Here is a 26,029-nt window from a genome sequence, read left to right as displayed (position 1 = left end):
TGACACTGAAGACCGGAGTAATGGCTGATGAAAATTCAGATTTGCATCACAGAAATGAATTATATTTGAAAGTAAGTTAAAATAGAAAACCATTATTTTAAATTGTAATAATATTTCATAATATCACTGTTTTTTCTGTATTTTTGATCAAATAAATGCAGGTTAGATGAGCATAAGAGACTTTTCTTTCAAAAACATTACAAATATGTCTCCAGACTTTTGACCGGTACTGTAGTCTATGTACATTCACTGCTCTAGAAACATTGGTCCCTGATAATTAACCATAAAACAGCAATTATGCCAGATTTGATTAATGTGAGTGGCACAACAGAATCCCAAAGGTGGTTTTCCTCGACCCTTCGAATGACCCTTTCCAGCAGAACTCTGAGGCGTGCGATGGCCTGTGGAATGATCAGTCCAGCAGCAACACTGGAGAGCGTATCATTGATGGTGAACCCTCGTCTGCCATGACCTCATCTCCAGGTTCAAGCAGGTCCAAGAAACTATAGTAATTTAAAAAATATCATTTCTCCTCATTGTAACTGAGCATGCCCATAACATGCATATCCGGCCCTGCGCTAGGTGTCACTAGTGTCGCAGAAACTACATATTTAACCTTTAAATTCATATTTTTATAAATCGTGGAATTATTAATTTTCAAAGCTTTAATTATTCATTATAGCCCTTAAGCTAATTGAGTACAATCATTTAATGAATTTACAGGTGCAATTGCAATTGACACCCCTTCAATTCAGTGGCCTGGGCATTTTCCAAAAAGACGCATGAATTAATTGAATAAGCGATAATAATATTTTTAATAAAAATCTCAAAACACAATAATTTTATTTATTTAGTTAAAATAATGATTACATGCAGTTTTCCATGGTCACTAGTTTCCTCTCTCCCACACGCTTGTCAAAATTAAAAGTTTGATTCGTCAGTTTCTGTTATTCCCGCCTGGATGTAATACTAAGATTTGCGCGTTTGTGGAATGTGGAGTTGAATTTGAAAACTATGAAGCAAATATCAATCAGTCGATGCTTTAAATGCCTCATTTGGATGGATATATATTTTTAGATATGTACTGCTGCATGAAACCGCGCAAATCCCATAAAGCAGAGACCGTTTATTATGATGAGATCATCCCCGTGTTTAACCAGAAGCCCCTTCGTCTCAGAGTAATATTGCAGAAGACATGCAAAGATAAGTACAAACATTTATAGTGTATAGTTATAGTTAAAAGATTCTAAACAGATTTCCTGCAGAAACCTCGTTTCTCGAAATGTCATTTTTTTTTTTTTTTTTTTTTTTTCATAAATCATTAGGTCACACTTTACTCTGGGTTTTGAAATATTTAACCAATAAAAAAAGTACTAAAAAGGTCTCGTGACTAAACCTCGTAAATCCATTGGCTCTTCTGAAGAATCTGCAGGACCTGGAGGATTTTTCTGAAGAACAGAGCTCAGTTTAACTGCTCAGAACAAACAAGGGACTCATGAACAACCATCACAAAACAAAAAAACAGTCGTAGATCATCCAGGTAACCACACACAGTATTAAGCATCAATGGTTCACAAACTTTTGAACTGGGTCATTTTAATAAATACAGCTATTTTTTTTGTCTTATGGATTATATGTAAACATCTTTTATGTAAAATATCTTACTCAGGACAGTACTAAATAAAAAATAACATGCGTTTTTTTGCAACTGTATGTACCGCTGCAAGAAATCAAACAATGAAACCGCGCAATTCCCATAACGCGTTTATTATGATGAGATCATCCCCGTGTTTAACCAGAAGCCCCTTCGTCTCAGATTAATATTGCAGAAGACATGCAAAGATAAGTACAAACATTTATAGTGTATAGTTATAGATTCAGAAATCATTACTATTGGTCACCCTTTACGTCTCTGTGTTTTAAAATATTTAACCAATAAAAAAAGTATTAAAAAGATCTCGTGACTAAACCTCGTAACTCCATTGGCTCTTCAAACTGTCAGTCAAACATCAACTCCACACGCCTCTATCGTGAATGAAGTGTTTGAAGAGAGATCTCTGCTTGTTTACAGTATTATGGTAAATGAACTGTTTGTTTGAGTAAGTACAGCGTTTTCTTTACTCAAGAATCTCTCTATATAAAAACTAATGTTTATGTGTTTGAGGAGCGGAGAAGAGTCTTAAATAGCCTGTGCGTAGCAGCTTAGTCTTTAATAACGTGAGATTTTGGCCAAATGTCAGAAGAAACTGAGTGTCCGCATATCTACAGTAATCTTCATAAGCTGTAAGTTGATGAACACGTGATGCACTGCCTCAGATGCGGCTGTTAATGACGAATCTCCGACATTCTCCGAAAATGGTCAAAAACCTCATAACTCCATTTGAGCTTGATTTTGCTAAAATTTTAATAATATATTGACACGTACAAGTGCCTGACCATATATAAATTCATTAATTCATTCAGGTTATTTGCTGTTTTCTAACTGTGAACTTAAAACTGTGCTGTTTTTTTTTATGTTATTTATTTGTATTATTGTTGTTGTTTTTTTTATATAATTTGGCATGCAGTTTTTATATACGATGCGTTTAGGCCTATATGATTTCCCCACCCTGTTTTATGAAGGCCGTTTGAACGTTTCTGGCCTCGCCCTGCTTCAATTAAAAGTATAGACGTTTAATTCAGATGTATTTCTTTTATTGGGATTCTGTTATTTGATTTAACTGAAATTTAGGAATTAATAATGTAATGAACATAGCTGGGCAATAAATTATCTGTCGTTTAAATGAAGTCAATCACGTAATTTTGAAGTTTTATTTTATTGACATAAAGTTCATATTATTTTGATTTATGATTTTGTTTTATTACCATACATTATTCCAACGCTTCTACAGTTTAGAAAGAATAAGTCTCATATGTATTAAAGAAAACGTCAAAATGAAGTTTGTAACTATTCAATAAATGTGTTTAGATTCGATGTGCGCTCACGCGCTCTGCTCACACACGTGACTTCAGGTGTGCGCGCATGAGTGATTCAAATTTTAGTTTCTATAGCGACGCGTGTTATGAATTCTGTCTGCATATATACACACTCGAACCAGATCGCTATCTGTTGGTTGAGAGGCGAAGCGAATTCAGAGACTTTTGCAGAGCATTTCTTGAGATTTTGAAGCTGAGAGGAGACTTTTATTCTAGAAGGAGAGCGGAGGATATTTCTTTCACATAGTTTTATTTATTTTGAAAGACTTCATATTATTTCTGAGGACAGTTTTATTGTTCTTTTTTATTTTAGAAGGAGTTTGTAGTTTCGGTTCTTTCTTTCTTTTTTTTTTAGCTTTTTCTTTCTTTCTTCTTCTTCTTTTTTTTTTTTGGAGGATTATTTCTGAGGAGAGTTGTATTTCATTCTTTTTTTATATATATTGTATTTTGTAAGTTATTGTTTTTATTGCAGTTTGGAAGAGGATGTCGATGGCTCACGGGGGTGAAAGAGGAGGTGAGTGCTTTAGTTTTTCATTTGTTTATGGTGTGTTATGGTATGATGTTGTACAATGATTTACTAAATTAATGTGAAGAAACTTGTGCGAGGGAACCCATTTGATCCCCCAATTTTCCCAGCTAAGTGATCACAAGTATTTGATCCCTTGCATATGAAGTAAACTTTTCAATTTGAGTAGCTATAGTACCAATTTGTTATTGACTGATATTGATTATTGATTATTATTAAAACATGACTAACTATGTGATGTCTGAAATATTCCAGCCTCAGGCAGCTCCAGATCCAGGAGAGCTGCTTCCTGTCAGACGGCTGGTCAGGAGCTTTGGAGACCCGGTTCTGGTGACCACGATCAGGATCCGCTGCCAGACCCGACCCAGACACTGAGCCAGGAGATATCTGGATATTTAACACCTCTGCCGTCAGACTTCTCTGTTTTTGTGTCCACAGGTCAGGATCACTGGAGGAGGAAGTGGCAGAGCGGCAGCCAGCAGAGCCCAGATGATGGACGTCCGTCCACTCCATTTAAAAGACTTGTTAAACGCTCTCACAGAGGTCAGAACAGGCTTTTGTTAAAGGAGTTATGGCTCAGTTAATAAACGATTTATCTTTGAAAGTTGAAGAAAAAAAAAAAAATTAACAATTTGATGTGACCACTGACACTGATTACTGATATTATTAAAAAACAGTTTTTGATGTTTGAAATATTCCAGCCTCCGGCCACTCCAGATCCACTCAGACAGATTCTTCACCGGGCATCATGTCCACATCATCTCTGTCCCTCTCTGAGGACAATGTAGAGAGGCGGTCATGCAGAGAGTTGATGAGCCTCAGCAGCAGAGGCTCGTACAGCGTCATATGGAGGTGGAGTGGTGATGGATCAGATCGCCCAAACCAACAGGGCAACCGGTGTTTGTCCAGGTCCGACAGCCTCGAAGAGTGGATGTGCCCTCCGCTGCCGGGTCAAGTTCCTGTCGGGCCGTCAGAGACTTCAAATGGCCGAACTGCTCAGGGTGCCGTGGAGGAGGCTTCTCCTGTGAACAAGAGCTCAACAGGTGAGAGTGAAATAAGGCTGGGCGGTGTAAAGTGTACAGATAGAGATTCTGATATTTCATGTGTTAAACTGGCTCAAGTTTTTACATGTTAATGTCTGGTCACATTTACTGTTACTCAGCAATATTTAGCTGAAATTGGACATTTTTCCATTACTTTGGATTTATAACATCACAGATAGAAGAATTTAACAGTAAAATTTAAGTTATGTCATTATATCATTGTTTAATTTGATGTCAGAGATGTTTCTAATAGTTGTTTTCAATTGTTTTTCTACATTTCAGAAGAACCTACAGAATGTCGGAAGAGGAAAGGATTTGGTTCTGTCTTCCAGAGGCTGTGGAAGGCTTTGAAGAGTCCTTTCGGCTGCTGTTTCCACAGTAGTGCTGTGGATGTTGTGGAGCCTTTTGTCCCTCCAGCAGATCTGGAGCCAGAGCCTGATCCTGAGCCGTCACCTGCTCCAGATCACTCCGCCGTCAAGACAAATAACGGTAAATCGACAGTCATTATTTCTCCAACAGCACTGATATTTTTAAAAAGAAACAAAGGATCTATCAAGCTCATATTTTTCTGTTTGTTTTCAGAGTCCTTTGAGTCTCTCTATAACGTGGGAGAGATGATTGGATCTGGAGGATTTGGCAGGGTGTACGAGGGAACACGCAGATTTGACTCCAAAAAGGTAAATCTTACCGAACTGTACAAACATGTTGCTCTTGCGTGCATCAAAACATATTTAAAACATTTAACAGATGGTTTAACCCTTGGATCAAGGTCAGCTGCTTGAATAATTTTCCTGTTATTGAATTGTTTTTTTCAGGTTGCCATCAAGCGGATGCGCAAGACTGACAACAATCGTTACCTTGATATTGTAAGTTGGCCAAAACCTGAATGTGTATTTAGTTGTTTAAGTGCAGATTACTGTAGTTAATACACCTGTAGGAAGCATTAGGTGTAAATGTAACAGACAAATAAGCCTAGAAACACCAAATGACCAAAAAGACTCTGAAAAGATCAAAGAAAAGTATATTTAAAAATAATTTGTTTTCTTCAGATTTTTACCCAGCTAACCTTCTGTCTACTACTTTTCTCTAGCCTGGGCATCCCGAACCTCTCGTTACAGAAGTGGCGCTGCTGCTGATGATGAGGCGAGAACCCATAAGCCCCTACATCATACAACTATACGAGTGGTTTGAACATCCTCGAAAATTCACTCTGGTCATGGAGTTCCCTGAACCCTGCGAGAGCTTGCTGGACTTCATCGTTCGTCATCCTCAACTGGACGAAACAACAGCGCGGGTCATCATGCGACAGGCTGTGCTGGCAGTACAACACTGCGTTGAGCATGGTGTTTTTCATAATGACGTTCATGCGCAGAACTTCCTGTTGAAGAAAAACACGTTAGAGCTCAAGCTGATAGACTTTGGCTGCGGTCAGCTGTTGAGCAGCGACGGCTACGAGAGGAACATATACCGTGGTGAGCGTTTTGGGAGTGAATGTAGTGAGCTTACTGATTATTTGATGCTTTAAAAAAAGCTCAACAATGTGCAAATGTCCTGCTTACAGGAATACTGGATTACTGCCCACCTGAAGTCTTGACAGACCCTCGATTTCACGCCGTCCCAGCGAATGTCTGGTCTCTAGGAGTGCTGCTGTATGAGATGGTGAACGCATGTTCTCCTTTTCAGGACAGAGCGGAAATCGCACAAGCCAAAGTTACATTTCAGAACTCCAGCTTATCCAAAGGTGAGTGAATAATATTGAAAACATTGATAAACACACACATAAAGCAAAGGCTCTGCACAGAAACAGTTAAAGGTGAAGTATGGAACATTTTACATTACATTAATCATGTTTTAGGTGCTGTTTTCATAGATGCCAAGTCACATGGTCATGACTAACCAGCTCTCTCCTTATTAAAATGTGTACAGAATGCAGAGATCTGATTAGCCAGTGCCTAACCCGGGATCCAACTAAACGGCCGACGTTAGAGCAGATGTTACAACATAGATGGATTAGAAATGATGTAGATTGGAGAAGTTCAGGAGATTCACTCCATCAGTGATTACAGGTGTGAGGAAGTGTAACAGACAGAGTAGATTATTATCATTTGCCTTCAATTCTGGATTGTTTCTAGTGAGATTTTCAAATTTGTCTTCACTGTAATGTTCTTCACATTAATAAACAGGAAAATAACAGAATCAGTGATGCCAACAGAATTCAGTTCTGTTGTAAATCAGTTCTGAATCATTCATGAGTTGACTCGTTCATTTAATCTTTGTATTGGATAGGAAACAACAGACTTGCTGTCGTCGGTGGAGGGCTTGAACTCGAGATTTGACTGAAGCCTGAAGTCCAACCCCAGCCTGACAGGAACTCAGAGCCGCCGCACCAGAGACTCAGAGCCTGTCCACGTCTGAGAAGAACACGAGAGACGACAAGACTGGAGAGAATCGTCAAGTCATTACAGACACATGTGCTTCGTTCTAAAATGTCAAGACGAGTCATCTTTATTTATGACCAATCTGTCTGTGACTGTATATGTATATATGTATATAAAATCTCTATATGACCCCTTTGAATAAATGTTTTTAGTTGCATAAATACTACATGGTTGCAAGCTTCAGTGCATTGTAGAGCCTGTCATAACAAAACATAATCCTACAATAAATGAGACTATAAATGGACAATAATAATAATTTGGTGCACTATCCACTATTCATGTATTAGAAAGATTTAGGTCAATCTTGAAGCTTATAGGAATAGTTACCCAAAAACGCAAAGTTCTGTCATGAAACTCTAGATGGCACAGGCTGATAGGTCCTAAACTCAGTCTGCTTGCAATCACATCATTCTCTTTAGGGCACAGCTGATTGGTTCCTGCTGTATCAGTAGCCAATGAGCTCGCTTGCCCAACCTTCAAGTACTTTGATAGCATTTGCTGTAGTTGCAGCGCGCTTTCAGAAACCTCCCACCTTCCCCAGCTCCACCTGTATAGATCTGCCATGGGTAATTCATGAATGCAATACTGTACAGCAGCAGAATGTCTGTTTATGTATTGGCAGTAGCAAGTCCTGAACTCGCTTTCCAGCAGCAGATCTATTCCACCAAGACCAAACATATCAACATTGTCATATCCATTACCATGACAAAAACACTGAAAGTTGTCATGACAGAAATTCTATCATCTACAAAAAATCCATCTCTTATTGTCACACTGAACTTAATTCAATGTGACAATAATATATCTAGAATAATATAAAATATCCAAAATATCATTGATCAGGTTTCATTTACGAAAATTCAAAGAGGACAAGCCAAACTCAAAGAGACCCACAGGTACTACTGGCAGGTTCAAGGCCAGCTTGCAGTGACTGCTCTACAGTCAGTCATGTGACTTTGTGACCGACACAAAACCAGATTTCACAATACAGAGGATCTGGCAAGATGATTCCTTCAATTAAAGACAAGCTAGACATGTACTATTATAATGTTTACATGGATGTGTATCTTTCAGTGGTCTGAATGGACAGTTTCTGTTCATATTATAGGAAATGACCATTGGATTTATTCTTATATTATTATTAAGTATATTGTACATACCATGAATGCATAATTATATTTTGTATTAGATTTTTTTTTGTGACAGATATTAAATACTTTGCATTTGATACATTATACTTACACATACAGTGGTGCTCAGCATTATTGGCACCCTTGGTAAATATGATCAAAGATAACTGTAAAAATAAATCTGCATTGTTTATCCTTTTGATCTTTAATTCATACAATTAGCAAAAATCTAACCTTTCATTGAAGGAAAAGAATTGAAAGTAGGGGGAAAATCACATCATGAAATAAATGTTTTTCTCCAAAACACGTTGGCCTCAATTATTGGCACCCCTAGAATTTTTTATGAGTAAAATATCTCTGAAGTATATTCCCATGCATATTTACATTTTTTTGGCACACCAGGGTGATCATGAACATGAAATTGTCCAGCCATGACTTCCTGTTCCACAGGAGTATAAACATGAGGAAACACAAAGGCCAAATTCCTGTAATCATTCATCACAATGAGAAAAACCAAAGAATATAGTTCTGCTGTGCAGCAAAAGATTGTTGAGCTTCACAAAATAGAAAGTGGCTGTAAGAAAATAGCTGAAGCATTGAAAATCCCCATTTCCACTATCAGGGCAATAATTAAGAAGTTCCAATCAACTAAAGATGTTTGAAATCTGCCTGGAAGAGGACACGTGTCTGAATCGTCCTAATGCACAGTAAGGAGGAGAGTTTGAGTGGCCAAAGACTCTCCGAGGATCACAGCTTGAGAATTGCAGAGATTAGTTGAGTCTTGAGTCTCAGAAAGCCTAAAAAAAAAATGATCAAACAGCACCTACATCCCCAAAAGTTGTTTAGGAGGGTTTCAAGAAAAATCCTCTGCTCTCATCCAGAAACAATCTCCAGCATATTCAGTTGTCAGACAAGACTGGAACTTTAAACGGGACCGGCTTCTATGGTCAGATGAAACTAAAACTAGAGCTTTTTGGCAGCAAACCCACCAGATGGGTTTGGTGCACACATGGATAAAAAGTACCCCATGCCCACGGTTAAATATACTGCTGGATCTTTAATGTTGGGGGCCTGTTTTTCTGCTGGAGGTCCTGGACATCTTGTTCAGATACATGGTATCATGGATTCTATCAAATACCAACAGATAAAAAAATCAAAACCTGACCGCTTCTGCTACAAATCCAATAATGGGCCGTGGTTGGATCATCCATCAGGACAGTGATCCAAAACAAATATCAAAACCAACACAAAAATGTGTCACTGAGCACAGAATGAAGCTTCTGCCATGGTCGTCCCAGTCCCCTGACCTGAACCCTATAGAAAATGAGTGGAGTAAACTGAAGAGAAGAAGCACCTACATGGAGCTGGAAATCTGAAGGATCTGTAGAGATTATATATAAATATGTATGATTTCTGAAGGATCATGTGACACTGAAGACCGGAGTAATGGCTGATGAAAATTCAGATTTGCATCAGAAATAAATTATATTTGGAAGTATATTCAAATAGAAAACCATTCATTTAAATTGTATTAATATTTCACAATATCACTGTTTTTTTTTTTCTGTATTTTTGATCAAATAAATGCAGGTTAGATGAGCATAAGAGACTTCTTTCAAAAACATTACAAATATGTCTCCAGACTTTTGACCGGTACTGTAGTCTATGTACATTCACTGCTCAAGAAACATTGGTCCCTGATAATTAACCATAAAACAGCAATTATGCCAGATTTGATTAATGTGAGTGGCACAACAGAATCCCAAAGGTGGTTTTCCTCGACCCTTCGAATGACCCTTTCCAGCAGAACTCTGAGGCGTGCGATGGCCTGTGGAATGATCAGTCCAGCACCAACACTGGAGAGCGTATCATTGATGGTGAACCCTCGTCTGCCATGACCTCATCTCCAGGTTCAAGCAGGTCCAAGAAACTATAGTAATTTAAAAAATATCATTTCTCCTCATTGTAACTGAACATACCTATAATATGCATATATCCGGCTAGGTGACGCTAGTCTCGCCGAAACTACATATTTCACCCTCAAATTCATGTTTTTTGGAATTATTAATTTTCAAAGCCTTACTTATTCATAGTCCGTAAGCTAATTGAGTACAATCATTTAATGAATTCACATTTTATTGTAATTGACACCCCTTCATTTCACTGGCCTGGGCCCACCCAAGTTTGATTCGTCAGTTTCTGTTATTCCCGCCCTGGATGTAATGGTAAGATTCGCGCGTTTGTGGAATGTGGAGTTGAATTTGAAAATCATGAAGCAAATATCAGTCACTTTAATCGCCTAATTTGTATATATATATATATATATAGATAGATAGATAGATAGATAGATACAGTTGCCAGAAAAAGTATGTGAACCACTTGCAGAATCTGTGAAAATGTGCAAAATTGTAACAAGATAAGAGAGATCATACAAAATGCATGTTATTTTTTATTTAGTACTGTCCTGAGTAAGATATTTTACATAAAAGATGTTTACATATAATCCATAAGACAAAAAAATTGCTGTATTTATTAAAATGACCCATTTAAAAAGTTTGTGAACCATTGATTCTTAATACTGTGTGTGGTTACCTGGATGATCTACGACTGTTTTTTTTGTTGTGTGATGGTTGTTCATGAGTCCCTTGTTTGTTCTGAGCAGTTAAACTGAGCTCTGTTCTTCAGAAAAAATCTCCAGGTCCCAAAAATTCTTCAGTTTTCCAGCATCTTTTGCATATTTGAACCCTTTACAGCAGTGACTGAATGATTTTGAGATCCATCTTTTCACACTGAGGACAACTGAGGGACTCAAACACAACTATTAAAAAAGGTTCAAACATTCACTGATGCTTCAGAAGGAAACACGATGCATTAAGAGTCGGGGGGTGAAAACTTTTGAACAGGATGAAGAGGTCCAAATTTTTCTTATTTCGCTGGAATATAATTTTTTTTTTTTTTCTCCATTTAGTACTGCCCTTCGAAAGCAACAGAAAATACTTGCATGTTTCCCGGAAGACAAATTAAATACAATTTACCTTGATCTTCAAATTCCAAATGTTTTCACCCTCCATCTATTAATGTATCATGCTTTTTTCTGGAGCATCAGTGAATGTTTGAACCTTTTTTAAAAGTTGTGTTTGAGTCCCTCAGTTGTCCTCAGTGTGAAAAGACGGATCTCAAAATCATTCAGTCACTGCTGTAAAGGGTTGAAATATGCAAAACATGCTGGAAAACTGAAGAATCTGCAGGACCTGGAGGATTTTTCTGAAGAACAGAGCTCAGTTTAATTGATCAGTACAAACAAGGGACTCATGAACAACCATCACACAACAAAAAAACAGTCGTAGATCATCCAGGTAACCACACACAGTATTAAGAATCAATGGTTCACAAACTTTTGAACTGGGTCATTTTAATAAATACAGCTATTTTTATTTATTTATTTATTTTTTTGTCTTGTGGATTATATGTAAACATCTTTTGTGTAAAATATCTTACTCAGGACAGTACTAAATAAAAAATAACATGCGTTTTTTTGCAACTGTATGTACCGCTGCAAGAAATCAAGCAATGAAACCGCGCAATTCCCATAACGCGTTTATTATGATGAGATCATCCCCGTGTTTAACCAGAAGCCCCTTCGTCTCAGAGTAATATTGCAGAAGACATGCAAAGATAAGTACAAACATTTATAGTGTATAGTTATAGATTCAGAAATCATTACTATTGGTCACCCTTTACGTCTCTGTGTTTTAAAATATTTAACCAATAAAAAAAGTATTAAAAAGATCTCGTGACTAAACCTCGTAACTCCATTGGCTCTTCAAACTGTCAGTCAAACATCAACTCCACACGCCTCTATCGTGAATGAAGTGTTTGAAGAGAGATCTCTGCTTGTTTACAGTATTATGGTAAATGAACTGTTTGTTTGAGTAAGTACAGCGTTTTCTTTACTCAAGAATCTCTCTATATAAAAACTAATGTTTATGTGTTTGAGGAGCGGAGAAGAGTCTTAAATAGCCTGTGCGTAGCAGCTTAGTCTTTAATAACGTGAGATTTTGGCCAAATGTCAGAAGAAACTGAGTGTCCGCATATCTACAGTAATCTTCATAAGCTGTAAGTTGATGAACACGTGATGCACTGCCTCAGATGCGGCTGTTAATGACGAATCTCCGACATTCTCCGAAAATGGTCAAAAACCTCATAACTCCATTTGAGCTTGATTTTGCTAAAATTTTAATAATATATTGACACGTACAAGTGCCTGACCATATATAAATTCATTAATTCATTCAGGTTATTTGCTGTTTTCTAACTGTGAACTTAAAACTGTGCTGTTTTTTTTTTATGTTATTTATTTGTATTATTGTTGTTGTTTTTTTATATAATTTGGCATGCAGTTTTTATATTCGATACGTTTAGGCCTATATGATTTCCCCACCCTGTTTTATGAAGGCCGTTTGAACGTTTCTGGCCTCGCCCTGCTTCAATTAAAAATATAGACGTTTAATTCAGATGTATTTCTTTTATTGGGATTCTGTTATTTGATTTAACTGAAATTTAGGAATTAATAATGTAATGAACATAGCTGGGCAATAAATTATCTGTCGTTTAAATGAAGTCAATCACGTAATTTTGAAGTTTTATTTTATTGACATAAAGTTCATTTTATTTCGATTTATGATTTTGTTTTATTACCATACATTATTCCAACGCTTCTACAGTTTAGAAAGAATAAGTCTCATATGTATTAAAGAAAACGTCAAAATGAAGTTTGTAACTATTCAATAAATGTGTTTAGATTCGATGTGCGCTCACGCGCTCTGCTCACACACGTGACTTCAGGTGTGCGCGCATGAGTGATTCAAATTTTAGTTTCTATAGCGACGCGTGTTATGAATTCTGTCTGCATATATACACACTCGAACCAGATCGCTATCTGTTGGTTGAGAGACGAAGCGAATTCAGAGACTTTTGCAGAGCATTTCTTGAGATTTTGAAGCTGAGAGGAGACTTTTATTCTAGAAGGAGAGCGGAGGATATTTCTTTCACATAGTTTTATTTATTTTGAAAGACTTCATATTATTTCTGAGGACAGTTTTATTGTTCTTTTTTATTTTAGAAGGAGTTTGTAGTTTCGGTTCTTTCTTTCTTTTTTTTTAGCTTTTTCTTTCTTTCTTCTTCTTCTTCTTTTTTTTTTTTGGAGGATTATTTCTGAGGAGAGTTGTATTTCATTCTTTTTTTATATATATTGTATTTTGTAAGTTATTGTTTTTATTGCAGTTTGGAAGAGGATGTCGATGGCTCACGGGGGTGAAAGAGGAGGTGAGTGCTTTAGTTTTTCATTTGTTTATGGTGTGTTATGGTATGATGTTGTACAATGATTTACTAAATTAATGTGAAGAAACTTGTGCGAGGGAACCCATTTGATCCCCCAATTTTCCCAGCTAAGTGATCACAAGTATTTGATCCCTTGCATATGAAGTAAACTTTTCAATTTGAGTAGCTATAGTACCAATTTGTTATTGACCTGATATTGATTATTGATTATTATTAAAACATGACTAACTATGTGATGTCTGAAATATTCCAGCCTCAGGCAGCTCCAGATCCAGGAGAGCTGCTTCCTGTCAGACGGCTGGTCAGGAGCTTTGGAGACCCGGTTCTGGTGACCACGATCAGGATCCGCTGCCAGACCCGACCCAGACACTGAGCCAGGAGATATCTGGATATTTAACACCTCTGCCGTCAGACTTTTCTGTTTTTGTGTCCACAGGTCAGGATCACTGGAGGAGGAAGTGGCAGAGCGGCAGCCAGCAGAGCCCAGATGATGGACGTCCGTCCACTCCATTTAAAAGACTTGTTAAACGCTCTCACAGAGGTCAGAACAGGCTTTTGTTAAAGGAGTTATGGCTCAGTTAATAAACGATTTATCTTTGAAAGTTGAAGAAAAAAAAAAAAATTAACAATTTGATGTGACCACTGACACTGATTACTGATATTATTAAAAAACAGTTTTTGATGTTTGAAATATTCCAGCCTCCGGCCACTCCAGATCCACTCAGACAGATTCTTCACCGGGCATCATGTCCACATCATCTCTGTCCCTCTCTGAGGACAATGTAGAGAGGCGGTCATGCAGAGAGTTGATGAGCCTCAGCAGCAGAGGCTCGTACAGCGTCATATGGAGGTGGAGTGGTGATGGATCAGATCGCCCAAACCAACAGGGCAACCGGTGTTTGTCCAGGTCCGACAGCCTCGAAGAGTGGATGTGCCCTCCGCTGCCGGGTCAAGTTCCTGTCGGGCCGTCAGAGACTTCAAATGGCCGAACTGCTCAGGGTGCCGTGGAGGAGGCTTCTCCTGTGAACAAGAGCTCAACAGGTGAGAGTGAAATAAGGCTGGGCGGTGTAAAGTGTACAGATAGAGATTCTGATATTTCATGTGTTAAACTGGCTCAAGTTTTTACATGTTAATGTCTGGTCACATTTACTGTTACTCAGCAATATTTAGCTGAAATTGGACATTTTTCCATTACTTTGGATTTATAACATCACAGATAGAAGAATTTAACAGTAAAATTTAAGTTATGTCATTATATCATTGTTTAATTTGATGTCAGAGATGTTTCTAATAGTTGTTTTCAATTGTTTTTCTACATTTCAGAAGAACCTACAGAATGTCGGAAGAGGAAAGGATTTGGTTCTGTCTTCCAGAGGCTTTGGAAGGCTTTGAAGAGTCCTTTCGGCTGCTGTTTCCACAGTAGTGCTGTGGATGTTGTGGAGCCTTTTGTCCCTCCAGCAGATCTGGAGCCAGAGCCTGATCCTGAGCCGTCACCTGCTCCAGATCACTCCGCCGTCAAGACAAATAACGGTAAATCGACAGTCATTATTTCTCCAACAGCACTGATATTTTTAAAACGAAACAAAGGATCTATCAAGCTCATATTTTTCTGTTTGTTTTCAGAGTCCTTTGAGTCTCTCTATAACGTGGGAGAGATGATTGGATCTGGAGGATTTGGCAGGGTGTACGAGGGAACACGCAGATTTGACTCCAAAAAGGTAAATCTTACCGAACTGTACAAACATGTTGCTCTTGCGTGCATCAAAACATATTTAAAACATTTAACAGATGGTTTAACCCTTGGATCAAGGTCAGCTGCTTGAATAATTTTCCTGTTATTGAATTGTTTTTTTCAGGTTGCCATCAAGCGGATGCGCAAGACTGACAACAATCGTTACCTTGATATTGTAAGTTGGCCAAAACCTGAATGTGTATTTAGTTGTTTAAGTGCAGATTACTGTAGTTAATACACCTGTAGGAAGCATTAGGTGTAAATGTAACAGACAAATAAGCCTAGAAACACCAAATGACCAAAAAGACTCTGAAAAGATCAAAGAAAAGTATATTTAAAAATAATTTGTTTTCTTCAGATTTTTACCCAGCTAACCTTCTGTCTACTACTTTTCTCTAGCCTGGGCATCCCGAACCTCTCGTTACAGAAGTGGCGCTGCTGCTGATGATGAGGCGAGAACCCATAAGCCCCTACATCATACAACTATACGAGTGGTTTGAACATCCTCGAAAATTCACTCTGGTCATGGAGTTCCCTGAACCCTGCGAGAGCTTGCTGGACTTCATCGTTCGTCATCCTCAACTGGACGAAACAACAGCGCGGGTCATCATGCGACAGGCTGTGCTGGCAGTACAACACTGCGTTGAGCATGGTGTTTTTCATAATGACGTTCATGCGCAGAACTTCCTGTTGAAGAAAAACACGTTAGAGCTCAAGCTGATAGACTTTGGCTGCGGTCAGCTGTTGAGCAGCGACGGCTACGAGAGGAACATATACCGTGGTGAGCGTTTTGGGAGTGAATGTAGTGAGCTTACTGATTATTTGATGCTTTAAAAAAAGCTCAACAATGTGCAAATGTCCTGCTTACAGGAATACTGGATTACTGCCCACCTGAAGTCTTGACAGACCCTCGATTTCACGCCGTCCCAGCGAATGTCTGGTCTCTAGGAGTGCTGCTGTATGAGATGGTGAACGCATGTTCTCCTTTTCAGGACAGAGCGGAAATCGCACAAGCCAAAGTTACATTTCAGAACTCCAGCTTATCCAAAGGTGAGTGAATAATATTGAAAACATTGATAAACACACACATAAAGCAAAGGCTCTGCACAGAAACAGTTAAAGGTGAAGTATGGAACATTTTACATTACATTAATCATGTTTTAGGTGCTGTTTTCATAGATGCCAAGTCACATGGTCATGACTAACCAGCTCTCTCCTTATTAAAATGTGTACAGAATGCAGAGATCTGATTAGCCAGTGCCTAACCCGGGATCCAACTAAACGGCCGACGTTAGAGCAGATGTTACAACATAGATGGATTAGAAATGATGTAGATTGGAGAAGTTCAGGAGATTCACTCCATCAGTGATTACAGGTGTGAGGAAGTGTAACAGACAGAGTAGATTATTATCATTTGCCTTCAATTCTGGATTGTTTCTAGTGAGATTTTCAAATTTGTCTTCACTGTAATGTTCTTCACATTAATAAACAGGAAAATAACAGAATCAGTGATGCAAACAGAATTCAGTTCTGTTGTAAATCAGTTCTGAATCATTCATGAGTTGACTCGTTCATTTAATCTTTGTATTGGATAGGAAACAACAGACTTGCTGTCGTCGGTGGAGGGCTTGAACTCGAGATTTGACTGAAGCCTGAAGTCCAACCCCAGCCTGACAGGAACTCAGAGCCGCCGCACCAGAGACTCAGAGCCTGTCCACGTCTGAGAAGAACACGAGAGACGACAAGACTGGAGAGAATCGTCAAGTCATTACAGACACATGTGCTTCGTTCTAAAATGTCAAGACGAGTCATCTTTATTTATGACCAATCTGTCTGTGACTGTATATGTATATATGTATATAAAATCTCTATATGACCCCTTTGAATAAATGTTTTTAGTTGCATAAATACTACATGGTTGCAAGCTTCAGTGCATTGTAGAGCCTGTCATAACAAAACATAATCCTACAATAAATGAGACTATAAATGGACAATAATAATAATTTGGTGCACTATCCACTATTCATGTATTAGAAAGATTTAGGTCAATCTTGAAGCTTATAGGAATAGTTACCCAAAAACACAAAGTTCTGTCATGAAACTCTAGATGGCACAGGCTGATAGGTCCTAAACTCAGTCTGCTTGCAATCACATCATTCTCTTTAGGGCACAGCTGATTGGTTCCTGCTGTATCAGTAGCCAATGAGCTCGCTTGCCCAACCTTCAAGTACTTTGATAGCATTTGCTGTAGTTGCAGCGCGCTTTCAGAAACCTCCCACCTTCCCCAGCTCCACCTGTATAGATCTGCCATGGGTAATTCATGAATGCAATACTGTACAGCAGCAGAATGTCGGTTTATGTATTGGCAGTAGCAAGTCCTGAACTCGCTTTCCAGCAGCAGATCTATTCCACCAAGACCAAACATATCAACATTGTCATATCCATTACCATGACAAAAACACTGAAAGTTGTCATGACAGAAATTCTATCATCTAGAAAAAAATCCATCTATTATTGTCACACTGAACTTAATTCAATGTGACAATAATATATCTAGAATAATATAAAATATCCAAAATATCATTGATCAGGTTTCATTTACGAAAATTCAAAGAGGACAAGCCAAACTCAAAGAGACCCACAGGTACTACTGGCAGGTTCAAGGCCAGCTTGCAGTGACTGCTCTACAGTCAGTCATGTGACTTTGTGACCGACACAAAACCAGATTTCACAATACAGAGGATCTGGCAAGATGATTCCTTCAATTAAAGACAAGCTAGACATGTACTATTATAATGTTTACGGATGTGTATCTTTCAGTGGTCTGAATGGACAGTTTCTGTTCATATTATAGTAAATGACCATTGGATTTATTCTTATATTATTATTAAGTATATTGTACATACCATGAATGCATAATTATATTTTGTATTAGATTTTTTTTTGTGACAGATATTAAATACTTTGCATTTGATACATTATACTTACACATACAGTGGTGCTCAGCATTATTGGCACCCTTGGTAAATATGATCAAAGATAACTGTAAAAATAAATCTGCATTGTTTATCCTTTTGATCTTTAATTCATACAATTAGCAAAAATCTAACCTTTCATTGAAGGAAAAGAATTGAAAGTAGGGGGGAAAATCACATCATGAAATAAATGTTTTTCTCCAAAACACGTTGGCCTCAATTACTGGCACCCCTAGAATTTTTTATGAGTAAAATATCTCTGAAGTATATTTGCATGCATATTTACATTTTTTTGGCACACCAGGGTGATCATGAACATGAAATTGTCCAGCCATGACTTCCTGTTCCACAGGAGTATAAACATGAGGAAACACAAAGGCCAAATTCCCATAATCATTCATCACAATGAGAAAAACCAAAGAATATAGTTCTGCTGTGCAGCAAAAGATTGTTGAGCTTCACAAAATAGAAAGTGGCTGTAAGAAAATAGCTGAAGCATTGAAAATCCCCATTTCCACTATCAGGGCAATAATTAAGAAGTTCCAATCAACTAAAGATGTTTGAAATCTGCCTGGAAGAGGACGCGTGTCTGAATCGTCCTAATGCACAGTAAGGAGGAGAGTTTGAGTGGCCAAAGACTCTCCGAGGATCACAGCTTGAGAATTTTTAAGACAATGGTTTAATTTTGAAGAAAATACCTGTATTTTCTGTCGAGTTGATATAGAGACAACTGATCATCTTTTTTTTTTCTTGTGTGTTTTCAAATATTTTCTGGGAAAATATGTCTTATTGGTTGGAGACAAAGATTCATTCACTGCCCAATTTTGCTAGGAAACATATTATGTTTGGAATGCTGTTGGATGGTTAAAAAAAAAGAAAAAAAAAAAGATTTTTTTATTAATGTAATGTTGATTCTGGGAAAATTTTTCATTCATAAATGCAAATGTATGAAGACGAAACCTTATTTTTCTGTATTCAAAGGAGACTTTATTTGTAATTACTTTCCATGATTGGTTTAGATCATTGTGATGAATGATCTGTTCAGAAATACAATGTGATTTGTGTATTCTAATGTGCGGCACCTCAAACATGTGTTGGGTCCTTTAAGAACGTCCTCCCACCCCCTGGGGCGTATGTACTAAGAATGCGCGAGAGCTATGTTCATATGTGATGTGTCATATGTGTGACACGAGCTCAGTTAATAAATATCATCACATTCACCTGTGGCTGTAACTGTATAATTTATCGGACAAACAACATGTTGTCAGAAGACGGCACGGACTTTTCGCCTGTGAGTTAATCAGTTTTGTAGATGATTTGAACCGTTCGCGAAAATTTTCTGGAGACCGCGCAGTGAGTGACTGGCGGATTGCTTTCGAAGACCAGACCCGCTCACTTTTGATTGAAATGTCGCCGACAGTTGGCGAATCTTCGAGCAAGAGTATGACATTTTCATCGCCGCCGCGCACTACGATAAGCCTGCCAAGACAAGGGCGTATATCCTCCTCAATCTCGCAGGGCCGGAAGCCGTAGATCGAGAGCGTTCATTTGTCTATGCAGCGGAGGAGCGTGCACCGGGCGAGAATGGCGCGATCTTGACTCCCGCTGAATCGAGAGAAGATCCAGAGTGCCTGAAGAGAAAATTTCGTGAAATATGCAACCCTCAACAAAATAAAACAATGGAGAGGCACAAGATTCACTCTAGAAACCAAAAACAAGGTGAGACTATTGAGGCATTCATCACTGATCTCAGAATTAAAGCTAAAAGTTGACAATTTGGAGAACTGACTGACGAGCTGATCTGTGATAGGATAGCATGTGGCATCAACAGTGAAAGCTTAAGGAAAGTACTGTTGAGAGACCGCGATCTAACTCCAACTAAAGCCATCTCAATTTGTTGCGTACATGAAATGACAGAGGAAAATAACGTTGGCTATACCTCAGACTACCACTAATGTGGATTCAATACAGCCAGTTTCCAGCAGGAGGCGCCAACACACAAGACATAAACAAAGAACGGAACAATACAATTCACTAACCATAACCAATTGTAGAAACTGTGGAAGCAATCATGCAGCAAAGAAAGAAATGCCCAGCTTTCAGAGAAGTGTCATAACTGCAAGAAAATGAATCATTACAAGAAATGTTGCAAAGCACGCAGTCAGTTTAGTCAGAAGAAATTCAGTCACAGGAAAGCGGTACATGAATTCGAAATAGACAAACCCCTTGACCATGATGACACTTTTTATGTTGATGGCATCGAATTTGACAAGTTTGTCAACACTGTTAACCCTCACATGCCAGGGTTGGAGGAGGGATTTGTCACTTTACACATAAACAAAACTTCAATTGAAGTGAAAGTTGACACCGGGGCAAAATGTAATGTAATGTCACAAATGACTTTTGAACAAATTGCCAACAACGAACGGCCAGTGAAGCAATCAAAGACACCTAACCTTGTAGCTTATGGTGGAAGTAAAATTGAAACAAAAGGCTTAGTCACATTGCAGTGTGGCCTTAATGGGCAAAATCATTTACTTCCATTCTTCTTGGTAAATCAAGATGTCCAACCGCTGCTAGGATTTCGTGCATGCCTCGACATGGGGATCGTTACAATCAGCCCAGATGTGCATCATGTCAGTATGGAGGGCAGCACTGAAGACATTCCCACTGAGTACAAAGACTTGTTCACAGATGAACTTGGAGAACTCCCGATAACATATTCTATGACAGTGGACCCCAGCATACAGCCTGTAGTTCGCCCTGCTCATCGCATTCCTCTGGCAATGCAAAGCCGTGTCAAAGGAGAGCTGGACCGCATGGAGAGCCTTGGCATCATAACGACGATCTCAGAGCCGACAGATTGGGTCTCGTCCATGGTGGTTACACATAAAAAGGACAGACAAGAAATCAGGCTGTGTATCAACCCAAAAGATTTCAACACTTCCTTAAAAAGACCACATTACCCAATGCGCAGCATAGAGGAAGTGGCGTCCCAGATGTTGGGAGCAACTGTATTTTCAGTGCTGGACGCGAAGAACTCTTTCTGGCAGATTCGCTTAGACCGCAAGTCCTCCATGATGACCACATTCAGCACATTCAGGCCTGAAAGCTGATCCTTCCAAGACAAAAGCAATCTCTGAGATGCCAGCCCCCAAGGATGTCCCTGCACTACAGCGCTTCCTTGGATTGGTAAATTATCTGGGGAAATTTATACCAAACTTGAGCGACATTGCCGCACCCCTCAGATAGCTGACACACAAAGAGACTGCATGGTGCTGGTATCAGCAACACCAAAACGCATTTGAAACCCTCAAGTCATGTTTGTCCACCCCAACTGTCTTAGCATACTATGATGTAAAGAAGCCGGTTACACTAACCTGTGATGCCTCATGTTTCGGGCTTGGTGCTGCTTGCATGCAGGAGGGCAGACCAGTTGCGTATGCGTCTCGCACACTCACAGACACAGAGACGCGGTATGCTCAGATAGAAAAGGAGCTGCTAGCTGTTTGCCTGTACTAAGTTCAGAGACTATGTGTACGGAAAACCCACACTCGTTGAAACGGACCACCAGCCCCTGGTGACCATTCTAAAGAAACCCATCCACACAGCCCCTGCAAGACTACAAATAATGTTGCTCAGGTTACAGTGCTACGACATCACTCTGGTGTACAAGAAGGGTAACCACATGTATCTCGCAGACACCCTATCTCGATCTCCAGACATTGAAAATGACACATGTGAGGTCATGTCTGTCAATTACATCTCGACTGCCCGACTGGAGGAACTCAGAAAGCATACGGCAGAGGATGAGGTGCTACAGGATCTCAGCATTGTGATTCAACGAGGTTCGCCAACTAAAGAACATAGCTTGTGCCCTGCTGTGCGTCCATACTTTCCTTACAGAGATGAGCTTGCTGTGGAAGATGGAATAGTGATGAAAGGCCACAAAACAGTCATTCCTCGCTCATTACAGAGAGAATACATCTGTATAGTCCACAGAGGTCATCCTGGTCTGGATGCTACCAAGCACAGAGCTAGAGGTATAATTTTCTGGCCAACGATGATGGCTGATATCACAGCAGAACTCCTAACGTGCTCAGTCTGTAACAGCACAAAGCCGCATCAACCGAAAGAACCATTAAAGCCATACCCTGTTCCAGACTTGCCTTGGTCTACCGTGGCAACAGATATGTTTGAGTGGCGTGGCCAAAACTACCTGGTGCTTGTGGATTCATACTCGGGTTGGTATGAGATTGACCTCACAATCACAGCCCCCAAACATGCCCAGCAAGTCACCGCACAGCTCCGTCATAAGAGGATGACCCAAAAGCGGTACTACGATGCCTCAGGTTGTCCACTGCAACCATTGGCAGAGGGACAAGTTGTCAGAATGCAAACCCCAAAAGGATACGACCACCTTGGCACAGTAAAGGAGGTGAATAAGGAGCCTTGGTCATACACTATCAAGTGCAATGGGAGAACATACAGGAGGAACCGACGCCACATCCTTCCTGTTGCAGAGCCCCCTCCATCACGGCTCAACCCGAGGACATTGACTCTCAGAACACCACTACACATACACAGGACTTTGCTCCCCCAACACCTTCCACAACCAGAATCCACTCCTACTGACCTGCCAAAGCACATTGCACAGTCTCCTACTAAGGTCAGTAATGCACCTTACAGAACACGTTCAGGTCGCATCTGCAAGCCTAATCCAAGATACGAACAGTGAGTTCTAGTAATGGTATATTTAGTGACACTTTGGTTATTATTTTGAGTGCCTGTTTAATTGTGTTTATTATGGCTATTTCTATACTGCCAGTGTCATTCTTTGTTGATGTGTTTTCTTCATGCATACAGAGAACATCGTGAGATTTGTATCTGTTATCGTTCATTTATTCACTGCAATGGATACAATTTTATAATGGAAGTCATTCATATTTTTGGTTGTTGATCAAGTCTGCATCATGCCTGTACTGTTCAGTGTTTAATATGTTTTCTTCCCTTTGATAGGAGGTTTCAGCTAAAGGAAGGGGATGTAGATCATTGTGATAAATGATCTGTTCAGAAATACAATGTGATTTGTGTATTCTAATGTGCTGCACCTCAAACATGTGTTGAGTCCTTTAAGAACGTCCTCCCACCCCCTGGGGCGTATGTACTAAGAATGCGCCAGAGCTATGTTCATATGTGATGTGTCATATGTGTGACACGAGCTCAGTTAATAAATATCATCACATTCACCTGTGGCTGTAACTGTATAATTTATCGGACAAACAACAATTGGAATGTATGAAAATGAAAAAGACCCAGAAATTTGCTGGAATAGTAAGAGAACTTGATCTCTTAGAAGAGGAATGAAGAGACTCCATCTTATTTTATTTTATTATTATTATTAAATATATGTAATTTTCTTTTATTAATATTTATTTAGGCTAACTGACATGTGCCTTGCTTGATACTCATTTAACTATTTTTGTTAATGCCATTGTAGGTTTTAATTTTTTTTTTTTTTGTTCTTGATGTTCAATAAAAAATAAAAAAAAAGTTTCTGTTATTCCCGCCTGGATGTAATACTAAGATTTGCGCGTTTGTGGAATGTGGAGTTGAATTTGAAAACTATGAAGCAAATATCAATCAGTCGATGCTTTAAATGCCTCATTTGGATACATATATATTTTTAGATATGTACTGCTGCATGAAACCGCGCAAATCCCATAAAGCAGAGACCGTTTATTATGATGAGATCATCCCCGTGTTTAACCAGAAGCCCCTTCGTCTCAGAGTAATATTGCAGAAGACATGCAAAGATAAGTACAAACATTTATTATGTATAGTTATAGTTAAAAGATTCTAAACATTAATTCATATCGTTGCTGTCCTGCAGAAACCTCGTTTCTCGTAATGTTTTTTTTTTTTTCATAAATCATTAGGTCACCCTTTACTCTGGGTTTTGAAATATTTAACCAATAAAAAAAGTACTAAAAAGATCTCGTGACTAAACCTCGTAAATCCATTGGCTCTTCAAACTGTCAGTCAAACATAACGCCTCTATCGTGAATGAAGTGTTTGGAGAGAGATTTTTATTTATTTCTTTATTTTATTTATTTATTTATTTTTTTTTTACAATATTAGGGCAAATAAAGAACTGTTTGTTTGAATAAGTAACTTGGAACTGTGTTGAGTTTTATTTTATTTATAGTGTGGTTTGCTGTGTATTGGAAAAGTGAAGTCAATCACGTCATTTTGAATATTCTTTTTATTGACAAAGTTCAGTATTTCAGTCCGAATCGGCACATGAAGCAGATAACACATAACACATCTGTTAATAAATTAAATAATTTGTTAAACGTTGTTTAAGAAAGATAGTGCTTATGATCATTGCAAAATACATGACGACCGTCATCCTCCACTCCTTTGGATTTCTTCGCCACTCTACCACTAATGACGCAATAGTGATACTGAAAGCTGATTGGCCTTGATGGTTATATATGCGGAAAAGTGCAAATTTGGATTTTATAATACGATGATGTCCGATTTATCATCCCTTGTGCCTTTTTGCACGCATTTTGGACAAAAGCAACGACTCTGGGATCCATTAGATTATAAGTGCCTTTTATTCAATTATGAATAATGACGGTTTTGGACACGAATAATTCCACGGATTATAATAATAAGAATAATAATAACTGTTTAGAAAGAATAAATCTCATATGTATTAAATATAACGTCAAAATTAAGTTAGCAAGTATTCAATAAATGTGTTTAGATTCGATATTCGCTCACACACGTGACTTCAGTTGTGCGTGCATATGAACGATTCAAATTTTAGTTGCTATAGCGACGCGTGTTATGAATTCTGTCTGCATATATACACACTCGAACCAGATCGCTATCTGTTGGTTGAGAGACGAAGCGAATTCAGAGACTTTTGCAGAGCATTTCTTGAGATTTTGAAGCTGAGAGGAGACTTTTATTCTAGAAGGAGAGCGGAGGATATTTCTTTTACATAGTTTTATTTATTTTGAAAGACTTCATATTATTTCTGAGGACAGTTTTATTGTTCTTTTGTTTTTAGAAGGAGTTTGTAGTTTCGGTTCTTTCTTTCTTTCTTTCTTTCTTTTTTTTAGCTTTTTCTTTCTTCTTTTTTTTTTTTTTTTTGGAGGATTATTTCTTAGGAGAGATATATTTCATTCTTTTTTTATATATATTGTATTTTGTAAGTTATTGTTTTTATTGCAGTTTGGAAGAGGATGTCGATGGCTCACGGGGGTGAAAGAGGAGGTGAGTGCTTTAGTTTTTCATTTGTTTATGGTGTGTTATGGTATGATGTTGTACAATGATTTACAAAATGAATGTGAAGAAACTTGTGCGAGGGAACCCATTTGATCCCCCAATTTTCATAATGATCACAAGTATTTGATTCCTCGCATATGAAGTAAACTTTTCAATTTGAGTAACTATAGTACCAATTTGTTATTGACTGATATTGATTATTGATTATTATTAAAACATGACTAACTGTGTGATGTCTGAAATATTCCAGCCTCAGGCAGCTCCAGATCCAGGAGAGCTGCTTCCTGTCAGACGGCTGGTCAGGAGCTTTGGAGACCCGGTTCTGGTGACCACGATCAGGATCTGCTGCCAGACCCGACCCAGACACTGAGCCAGGAGATATCTGGATATTTAACACCTCTGCCGTCAGAGTTTTCTGTTTTTGTGTCCACAGGTCAGGATCACTGGAGGAGGAAGTGGCAGAGCGGCAGCCAGCAGAGCCCAGATGATGGACGTCCGTCCACTCCATTTAAAAGACTTGTTAAACGCTCTCACAGAGGTCAGAACAGGCTTTTATTAAAGGAGTTA

The 26,029-nt window shown here is 38.6% G+C and overlaps 2 protein-coding genes across 21 annotated transcripts in view; both read left to right on the top strand.

The window, feature by feature from the left end:
* Positions 1-973: 973 nt before the first annotated feature.
* The window catches only part of LOC127519128 (serine/threonine-protein kinase pim-2-like), a 28,175-nt gene continuing 3,119 nt past the window's right edge, over positions 974-26,029 (top strand). The window contains exons 1-11 of one of the 15 annotated variants that reach the window (XM_051906599.1): positions 974-1,540; positions 13,397-13,438; positions 13,707-13,994; positions 14,153-14,494; positions 14,777-14,983; positions 15,077-15,171; positions 15,310-15,360; positions 15,585-15,966; positions 16,056-16,235; positions 16,421-16,560; positions 16,781-17,147. In XM_051906599.1, coding sequence (XP_051762559.1) covers positions 13,408-13,438; positions 13,707-13,994; positions 14,153-14,494; positions 14,777-14,983; positions 15,077-15,171; positions 15,310-15,360; positions 15,585-15,966; positions 16,056-16,235; positions 16,421-16,554 — 1,710 coding nt within the window. In that variant the 5' untranslated portion in view covers positions 974-1,540; positions 13,397-13,407 and the 3' untranslated portion in view covers positions 16,555-16,560; positions 16,781-17,147. Of the gene's footprint in view, positions 1,541-2,107; positions 2,284-2,322; positions 3,491-3,757; positions 4,546-4,827; positions 5,035-5,127; positions 5,223-5,360; positions 5,412-5,635; positions 6,018-6,106; positions 6,287-6,471; positions 6,612-6,831; positions 7,344-12,053; positions 12,230-13,290; positions 13,439-13,706; positions 13,995-14,152; positions 14,495-14,776; positions 14,984-15,076; positions 15,172-15,309; positions 15,361-15,584; positions 15,967-16,055; positions 16,236-16,420; positions 16,561-16,780; positions 17,153-26,029 lie in introns of those variants that run through there. The other 14 variants (XM_051906602.1, XM_051906601.1, XM_051906603.1 and 11 more) reach the window with 14 other exon arrangements.
* Positions 1,833-26,029, top strand: part of LOC127519130 (serine/threonine-protein kinase MARK1-like) — a 70,216-nt gene continuing 46,019 nt past the window's right edge. The window contains exons 1-2 of one of the 6 annotated variants that reach the window (XM_051906620.1): positions 1,833-2,099; positions 25,409-25,450. In XM_051906620.1, the coding sequence (XP_051762580.1) occupies positions 25,420-25,450 (31 nt within the window). In that variant the 5' untranslated portion in view covers positions 1,833-2,099; positions 25,409-25,419. Of the gene's footprint in view, positions 2,100-11,450; positions 12,046-19,439; positions 22,830-23,523; positions 25,451-26,029 lie in introns of those variants that run through there. The other 5 variants (XM_051906619.1, XM_051906621.1, XM_051906616.1 and 2 more) reach the window with 5 other exon arrangements.

This window comes from Ctenopharyngodon idella, chromosome 9 (genome assembly GCF_019924925.1).
Source record: "Ctenopharyngodon idella isolate HZGC_01 chromosome 9, HZGC01, whole genome shotgun sequence".
In the NCBI taxonomy this organism is placed as follows: Eukaryota; Metazoa; Chordata; class Actinopteri; order Cypriniformes; family Xenocyprididae; genus Ctenopharyngodon; species Ctenopharyngodon idella.
This window is presented reverse-complemented; position numbering and strand designations above follow the sequence as displayed.